Source organism: Dromaius novaehollandiae, chromosome 25, assembly GCF_036370855.1.
Source record: "Dromaius novaehollandiae isolate bDroNov1 chromosome 25, bDroNov1.hap1, whole genome shotgun sequence".
NCBI classification, from domain to species: domain Eukaryota; kingdom Metazoa; phylum Chordata; class Aves; order Casuariiformes; family Dromaiidae; genus Dromaius; species Dromaius novaehollandiae.
In genome coordinates, this window is record NC_088122.1 from 6,989,255 (window position 1) to 6,998,762 (window position 9,508).

Here is a 9,508-nt window from a genome sequence, read left to right on the forward strand (position 1 = left end):
CTTCAAACGGAAGCATCTCAAGAGCAAGAAAAGGGCACCCAACCCTGTCACTAAGTGCAACTAAGCCAGAAGCACCACCTGCACAAGATCTTGACTACATCTGTCAAGATCCAGCTGATGAGATTAATCTGGTGTGAGGTAGATAATAATAATAAAAAAAAAAGGAAGGCAAACTTTGCTACCCAACTCCTACTAACATTTTTTATAACTGTAATGTACTTTGCTTTTTTGTCAAGGTTATTGTTGTTGATGAACTTCTGCACTGGGTGGCTTCACCTGGTCCTAATTCACCAAAGACTGCTTTGTCTGGCAAGGCTGGGGTCACACTTTCTGAGTGAGTCAGTCAGAATGCAATAAGCCAAACAAAAATGGGCCAATGCACATTGATATGGTGCAATCAGCCACTCAGTACTCTTGAAAACAACATGCTTAAGAAATCATGGTTCCATGTTCAAAGGTTGTTGGAAATGCCTGGGGACCAACTTCAGGGTTTCTTTCAAAGAATGAAGTAACAACTTGAATCTCACCAACTCCAAGCAGACCCTCAAAGACGCAAAGCCATAAATCAATGTGCATGTTAAGGACAAGAATAGCAGAATAACCGCAAGCTGTGACCTGACTTTCTTGATGTGTGAACAACTCATGATCAGAGGACGTGCCTGTTGTTGGACTGATCTTGTCACATTAGGGAAGTCATGAGCTATTTCTATTTTGTATTCCGTGTATTTTTCATTGATGTTTAAGAACAAGAAAGTTCCTAATAACATTTCCCCAAGAAATTGCCTTTTTAAACTGAGACTATTATAAATTCTGTTTCGCCCAGCTTGGAAAGCTTGGATAGCTCACACCACCACCATCACTCCTAAACAAACTCCAGTTCATAATGGAACATACCCTGCAGAGACAGAACAGTATCAAAGGCAAAGAAGAAAAGAGTGTAGGACATGGCTGGCTTGGTACAAGGACAACAGATATTGGTATGATATTTCATTTTTCAAAGATATTCTAAATACAGCTCTTGCATTACAAGGGACATTAGCTTCTTGAGGTAAAAATTAGGAATACAATACCACAAGAACGAACCTACACTTAGGATCTTAATGAAATAAGATCACTGAGAACTATCTACCTGCTAATTCACAGATTTGTTAAAGAAAGGCAAAAAAAAAAAAAAAAAAAAAAGAAAAAGAAAAAGGCAGCACTTCAGTATGTGTGGGGAATTTCAAAAACAAAAGTTCCTTCCTATTTACTTGGAGATTCTAACCTGCATGTCCTTCCACAGTATGTAGAAAAGGCAATTCCAAGTAGTGGCTAGCACAAACCCAGATTTGCTGGCCAGCTCCCAGTGCTATGATTAAAATATAGTTTAGCACTCAGTTTTGAGATTCTCTGCCATAAGCAGATCTTTTTTGTCATTGAGCTCGGTCTTCAGCAACCTAAACTTATATAAATGTGTAATTTTAGATACCTACCTATGCACAATTAAGTTTTTCTTTTGTTAAAAGGGATACATTTTCCTTTTTCTCCTGTAAAAATCAAAATGGATTATACTGTAGCCTGGACAGAAATTATATAGGAATCTGAATCTTACAATAGAAAAATGAGATTCAGTTTTAAAAACCTATTTGTCTAGTTACTCTTAGTAAAAAGAACAGAAATATTTCCACATCATCATTGATATTGCATACCTCTTGTTTCTATAGTATCTTTAAAATTAAGATCTGAATGTAGCATGCTGGATCTGCAGAGAAGCTGTAACAGGAAGAATGTACAGGCCTTTCCCTATAAAAGAGCAATGTGTGTATTTGTTATTTTTAAGTATGTTCTGCTTCACATTCCATTCTCCATGAAAAATGAAAGCTAACCTATATCACACAAAAGTGTTGGTAATACTTATGCATCTGCTACCACCTGCTGACAAACACCATTATTGACTTTATCCTAGCCAGTCTCATAGAAGCAGCCTGTATTTTGTGATAAAGCTTGCACTGACTGCTCTCTACAGTGCCTGACAGTAAAAACTACATAAAATTTTCAATACTGTATGTTGTAGTCATAATAAGCCACTAACTTTCTATCCAGCCAGCTTGCCTGTATGATAGCTTCACCACTGACCAGCATATTCAGCTCATAAAGCATCTACTATATCTTCCATTCACTGAACCTGTTCAGCTGTTGCAGACAGTTATTCTAGTCAGTTACTGAGCAATTTAAAAGAAACTGATTCCCCATTTACAGAAATCCCAAATCATTTAATCTAGTACATTAATCGTAAGATTTTTTAAATGACAAGTCAATTTCTCTTGGCCTTATTTCCCAATCTATAATGTGGGCTGAAAACATCTTTTTCTTTTTTCCAGTCTTAAAACTAAGATCAGAATAGTAGTAGAAATGAGAGCCTTTGTTACTTAAAGCATTGTAAAATTAAGCAGGATGGTGCAAAGCCATTCATTTACCTCCAGATATTATTGTTGCTGAGAAAAAGACCACCAAAATCCTAAAACAAAATGGAAAAAAAATCTTCAGTTTTAGGTAACTCACACTAAATTGCAGAAGTATGACACTAAAAAGAGATTACAGTTCAGACTGAGGCCTGTATTTGTCTATATGGTAGAGTAAGTGTTTATAGTGTTTACTTCTACTTGCACTTCCAAACATTTTGAAAAAAGCTGTCAGAGTTCCCATTCCTGCAGCACTTCATGAACTTTCATGAATCAAATTTTAAACCCAATTTCATATAAAAATGATCTGGCAAAAAATGTAAGCCAAAGCTTCAGATCTGGTAAGCCAAACCTTCAGGAAAAATAATTTCATGACAGCAATAGAAATGTCATGAAAACCACAGCATAGAGCTACTGCGTAACAGTATGCCTTGTGGTTCAGACAAAGATAATTCTGTTAAGATCATGAAGCCTGCTGTCTTAGCCGACGAACCTGAACTTGAAATTTCTACTTAAGAGCGATAGGTCTTTAAGACTGGTAGGTTCCTCGAGACCTACACACATTTAGCAAAAACAAAGGTGTGAATGAGATGTCTTATCCCCTTTTCATTGCCCACTAATCCATTTTTTTTCTTTTGCAAAGATTAGCATTTTTCACTAGACTTAAGCTCCTGCCTGGAGTGTTCAAGTGGTTTCTAGTCAGAAATTTCCAATCAGGCTTAACACTGTCCTTTTTTTTTCCCGCAGTTTCATCCTAAAGCAGCTGAAGCCAGGCACTGTTACTGAGGGAAGACCGAAGAGGCAACACGGCACAGGGCTGCAGATCTGAAGGGCCCGGAAAGCCCTGACAGCAGCCTGACACTATGCAACAAACTGCCACAGAAAATACTCTCTGCCAATCTTCTTGTATGTCAGCTACTAAAAACCTAACAGGAGTTTCTGCCGTTTCTCTGAGAGGGTCGAGTCACCACTGAGAAAATTTCAGTTCCAGAAGCAGGAAAGACGATTCTTACTGAAGACCGGGGCAGCCCTGCTCCCCGCGCTGCTGCCGAGAGCCGCCTCTGCCCTCCCAGAGGGGGGCGGGAAGCCCTGGAAGCGCCACCCACACCGCGCAAACGGCCTCCCCCCGCCCCTAGCTGTCGCGGAGCAGGGCCTGGGCGGCGGCAGCCGTTGGGCGCCTTCTCGCGAGGCTTCGGCGGCGGGGAGGGGCGGGGGGCGGGGCGCTGCCGCCGCCGCCGTGGAGGCGCCGCGGGGCGCGCCCCTGGGGCTGGGCACTGTGCTGGTGGTGAGGCGCCCCCGCTCGCTGCAGCCGGGCTCCCCGCGGCGCTCGCGGCTCGCTGCGGCGGCGGGGCCGGCGAGGGGAGGGGTGCGGACGGCGCCGGCCTCGGGGGTGCCGTGGGGCTCGGCCCCTGCGCGGGGGGGCGCGTTTGGGCGGGCGGCCGGGCCGCGGGCACCTTCCCGGCGGCGTTGTTCTGGGGCGCCCCGTGGCTGCGAGCGGGGCCGGTGGGCGAGAGGGGGTTTCCTCTTCCGTGTGGGGTGTGGAAAGGAAAGCTGCCTGATGGAGCTTGCGTGATCGCCGAGTCTGTCTTAATTTTGTCCTTAGACGACGGACTGGTCTGAGCCCTGGCTGGTGGGGCTGGCGGTTTTCCACGTCCTCTGCTTCCTCCTGACGTGCTTCTCTCTGCAGCACTATCGGGTGCAAATAGGGCACTTCCTTTGCGTGGGTGAGTAGTGTGTGCAGTGCTGCTTCCCTGAACTTGCCTTTCGGGGGGCAGGCGGCACCTGCATCCTTTATGCCACTAATACTGTTAAAGATATTCTTCTAGGTTAGTAATTACAATTTTCTGTATATGTCTGCATAATACTGGGTTTTGTGATATGCTTTACAATAGTTAAAGGGCATGCAAAGCAGTATTTCTCTTTTATTAATACATGTGCCTGTACACAATAATACTTACTTGCATTTCATTGTCACAGAAGCTGTTATAGCATATGTGCCTGTTTGTTTTGTTTCCAAGACTATATGAAGTAGTGACTTGAAACTTTGGCCTTAGGGAGAATTTGTGATAAATAAGGTTTCTTCATAGTTAATTATGTATCACAGCTTCACAGAAGATTGCTGTTACTCTAGAGAAGCAGACAAGGACTCTCACAAGCTGGCAGTTACTCTCTGCCTTCTTCTAATGCTGCCCTTCAGGAAATATGGCCAGCTTTTGGCTGGATTCATTTCTGGATCTGGTCTACTGCCTGACTAACACCTGTGCGAATGGCATGAGGAAGAGCAAACCTGGTTCTTACCGTTGCGGTACCAGTGTTTGCTGTTTCAGGATTTGTCAGAGGTCAGCCTGAGGATCCTCTGTGGCCTTGCCTAACCAAAGCTCTGTCTTTGTGGCTGACTGGCTTAAGAGTAGCCTTGTGGAGGGTATTTGTTTTAGAAGATGTCATGGATTTGATTATATGCATGTGCTGCGAGCAGCACCGTGGTTCTAGTTATGGCTGTACACACTGCCTCAGTTCTGTCATGCTTACAGAGTAATGGAGGAAGGATGAGCAAGTTAAAGAGAATCACAGGCAAAAAATTCCACTTGAAGACTATGTTGACATTTTAAAATATCATTTAGTCAACTAGTTAAGTTGAAAGGGGAATCACAGTTTTCTCAAAACTGCAAATGCGTAACTCAGCTAAAGCTAAGGTTTCAGTGATGTAAATTACCTCCCAAAATTAATATAGAAATCTTAGTAAATTTCTGTAAATCCATTTCTAACTGCAGAGTACAGAGGAAGAAATAGTGATGCCACGTGTACAACACATTAGGCCCAAGTGTTCCTTTTAAAAAGTCAGGATTTTCTTTCTTAAATTTAATGTTAGGCATGTAGAATTTCTAATGACATGCTGGCTCGGTTTACTTTAGATTCTTCATCTAAAGTATTCTTAGTGTTACCAGCATGGATTTGCACACCCAAGCACTAATTGCATTGAAAATTGCAGTGGAACTGATCTTTGATGGCTTTTCAATGCAAGTATGATGTAAATTTCCTGTAAGCGAGATGAGTGCTTAAAAAATTCCTTATCAAGTCACAGCCTTGTACGTCCCTGAAAAATTGAACCACTGGTGATACGTCCACAATAAAAAATATTTTATGTTGTACAAAGTAAAAAATGACTAAAGAAACTACAAAATTATCACACTGGTTTACCTTGACAGCTAAACCATGATAAGTATGTCTATATTGTGCAGTACCATACAAAGATAACCCAGCTGATGCCAAAACAATACAGAATATTGTTTATTATGGCATTCCCCTTCATATCACCAAATTTTTTTTTTTTAACTGGTTTGGGCATGTCATCTTTAAAGTGACTGAAGCAGTTTTAAGTTTCTCCTTGTATCATTTTCCACAAAAAACAAAACAAGGAAATTTTTTAATTGGATAATATATAGTCTCATTGCTTTTCTATTAAACATATGATTTCAATGGATTTTCTTGCTGTCTTGATGCATTTATGCTACATATAACTGTTGAATAAGGATATACTAGTTTTCACTGGACTGCAGCGGACTGCTCTGCTATATACCTACCACAAACAAAGCTTGTGCTGTGTCCTCATAAGTGAATTCAAAACACTTCTGTGAAGCAGTTTTAAATACAGTGTTTCTCCTAGATATTTTAATGACCAAAAATGTTAAAACTATAAATAGAAGGGATTTACCTTTTTAAGACTTGGACGCAATGCAATGTAGGAAGGAACTGCATAAATGCTTGTTTATAATTCTGGTGAATTTACTCTTAATGTTTAGTACACTAGCTTTAGATAGTAATGGTGGATATAAAACCTAAAGCATCTAAAATGATATCTTAATTCTATACCAGTCTGGGGGGAGTGCTGACTTTATTTTACAGATTTATCTTAGAAGCAATCATCAACAAGATTGATGGAAAAAATACTGATTTAAAAAAAAAATACTCGTGTGTATACTGAGCTCTTCCTGTAAGCTCAGATATGCAGGATTTTATGTCTCTTTGTAATATTGCAAGTATGTTTTCTGATCACTTAATATTTGTTAGTATCTATATGGGACACTTCAAACATTCAGAACTGGCTTTATGTAGTTAAATGTGTGACAATTTTCTGAGGATCATGGAATTTTAATGTAGAGTACGTATACATCTTAGAACTGATAACTTGCTGTTTATTTTTAAAGAAGTATTGAATCTAACAATACTTTTCTTTTGTTGTACAGTAGGTTTAGTTTACTGTGCTGAATATATAAATGAATTAGCAGCTATGAATTGGAGGTAACTGTTTTCCCTTTCACATTTAAATGCATGAGTTATTTTTTTGTATCATTCCACCAAAAACATTAATTGAAAGAGTCACTCATGTCTCATCAAGAGAATGTGATGGTGGAAGATCTGTTGCACTGATTGATAAAATCCTTTTGGACAAAACCATACAATGCAATATAGTTTCAACTTAGCTTATAGGAAAGAGTAATTTTTCTAACAGTTAACATGTGTTTACTGACTAAAAATCAAAAGAAGAAAAACACTTTTTGTTTGCATGGATTGTTGTAAACTAACTCTAAGAGAAAATCAGAGTAGTACAGTTAAGGGAAAGAGGACATGGGCTTTTTTTTTTTTTTTTCATTAGCTATTTGTGTTTAATAAGGTGAAGTTAAGCACCATTTCTCAAAAATATCGCTAAGTATTTTATATGCTTATTATGTGCATAAATATCATGAAAATCTGCCTGGTTTACTTAGTCTGTGTACCAGAATTAAACTGATGACTTTTTTCCGTAAGCATTGAACTAATCTTTCCCCAGTGTAACAGGGAAAGATTACTATAGTAATACTAATAGTCTTTCTGGAAAGATACTATGTGTGTGTGGGGGGGGGGGGGTTCTGTCAAACAATAAAGCCTTACAAAAAAAAGAAAGGCTGGTATTGTAATGAATGTTCATAACTGATTAGATATTGACGACCCCTTTCTTCTGGCTTGATACAGTAGAATGTTGTCCCATGCTTGGGGCTCCCAAGAAGTGGGATAATCTGGCCAATATCCATATAGAACAGCTATTATGAACATATAAAGTTGTGTGGAATACAGTGAATAATGTTCTTTTTTTTTTTTTTTCTTTTCTATCAGGCTATTTTCTAAATACCAATACTTTGATTCAAGAGGAATGTTTATTTCACTAGTCTTTTCAGCACCACTTCTGGTGAATACTATCATAATTGTGGTATGTGTTTATTTAAATGGATACTTCTTTCATGAAACTGATAAGTAAATGTGTGTGTGTGCATGTGTGTGTGTACACATTATATTAAAAATGAGTTGAATGTAATAATACTCATACTTTTCAGGTCACCTGGGTTTACAGAACTTTGAATGTAATGACTGAACTGAAGACACTACAGCAGAGAATTAAAGCAGAGAAAAAGAAGAATTGAAAGTGTTGAATATTTTTATTATTATTTGTAAAAATACTGTTTCATGTAATGAGTCCTTCTTGTATGTTTATCCAAGAACAGCAATGTTTTTTTGTGTCTGATGTTGAGAGGACTTTGCACCCTTTGGCCATGGATAATGAGGTGAAAGCAGGGGTTCACAATACATCTCAACTTTGCCATGAAATCAGGACAGGCTGGTCTTAACAGGTCTTTCTGTGCTTTAGTATAAGCTATTTTTACCATGACCAAGACAATTAACACTGATAACGGTACAAACTTCCAGTCAGTTTTCATACACCTGTGTATTTTTTTTTAACTGTGTGTTAAATACGTATTTATTAAGTATCCAGTCTTCTACTTACGCCAATTGAAGCTGTGCTATGGATTCTAGTAAATGAGGGCTAATATTCAGAACACTTCAAGAACTCATGCTTCTACAGAACATTTTACTTTGTAGATCAAGTTTCATATCTCATGTATGTATTGTGTGGCAGTGAACAATTCTGATACAGGACCATTTTATAAATAAAATTATCCATTGTATCTTGAATACAGATTGTTGGATTGCAGTTGATATTTTTAATTGTTTTTTTTTTCCTTTTCTTTCTCATACAAATTGCTGGTTTGGTAAAATCTTGTACTTAATTTGTGTAAGTCAGTCAAAACCATCTCTAAATTGTTTCAATTTATATTTTACACTTTAATGCAGTTAGATAAATATCCTTTCTTAAATATGAATGAAATTTTTATAGTGTCTTTTGCTAGTTTGTGGAACAGAAGGGAAGGGGAGAAGCTTTAAGGTGTTCTACAAAATTCTGTTCATATGTATATACACATGTATAAAATGTTTGACTTTTTAATAAAGAACTGGAAATGACAAATTGACTCTGGTGAAAAGATCATATTAGATTTAGGGAATTTGGTGAGGCAAAGGAGATGAATACAATGTAAAAGAGTCCATGTACTTTTTTTAGTAGAAATTATATGCGGAAGCAGTTAAAGCCTTGTGCAGAGACCTAGAGCTTCGTCTAAAGTATGTATCATTTAAGACATGGGAAAAATGATCTACAAAATTAAACTTAGTAGAGTACAAAGGTTAGCTTGCAAAAGAACACTACTAAGGTTCTAAGCTTGCATGTATTTGTGAACTGGTGGAATTACATACTTCAGGAAAATAAGCAAATGCATGCACATACACAGTTTGAGCCTCACATGGGGCAGGGTGAAACTATTTCTGGAGGGCTTCACAACGTTGTGGAAGGGCAGTGCAAGTGCTAGGCTGGGATCCATTTCTTTACCTTTCCCATGAGTTATGAGACTCCTTAACTCAGCACAGCTTTCCTCATTCATTCCTCTATCAAGACCTGCAGGCTGTTTAGGCCATATATATATATATATGTATGTTAGCATATAAATAAATATGTGCAGGTGTGGACACTTGTAGTGTTCCATTCTGTTACAACTCCTAGTGCAATTTTGGGCACTTCTTGAAAATGTCTGCAGTAGTCTGGTGGATAGTATGTGCCTTTAGGTGCATACTAAAAGCCACTGTTTTGGAGGTGTGAAAAGAATTTAGCCAAATGGCTGCAGGATAGCCTGTGCAACTTGTCT

At 38.8% G+C, this 9,508-nt stretch overlaps 1 protein-coding gene across 1 annotated transcript; it reads left to right on the forward strand.

Annotated features, from left to right (window-relative positions):
* The first annotated feature begins 1,268 nt into the window (after positions 1-1,268).
* On the forward strand, positions 1,269-8,782 carry LOC135323592 (transmembrane protein 18-like). Its single transcript, XM_064497217.1, has 6 exons — positions 1,269-1,281; positions 3,578-3,726; positions 4,045-4,165; positions 6,686-6,740; positions 7,593-7,686; positions 7,811-8,782. The coding sequence occupies exons 1-6, from the start codon at positions 1,269-1,271 to the stop codon at positions 7,895-7,897; spliced, it is 519 nt and encodes a 172-aa protein (XP_064353287.1). The 3' UTR covers positions 7,898-8,782.
* The last annotated feature ends 726 nt before the right edge of the window (positions 8,783-9,508 follow it).

Bases quoted from the DNA above. Each gene is read 5' to 3' on its own strand.
- LOC135323592 (XM_064497217.1), top strand. The intron at 3,727-4,044 runs GTGAGGCGCCCC...TTTTGTCCTTAG, and splicing joins GGCTGGGCACTGTGCTGGTG to ACGACGGACTGGTCTGAGCC. The intron at 7,687-7,810 runs GTATGTGTTTAT...CATACTTTTCAG, and splicing joins TGAATACTATCATAATTGTG to GTCACCTGGGTTTACAGAAC.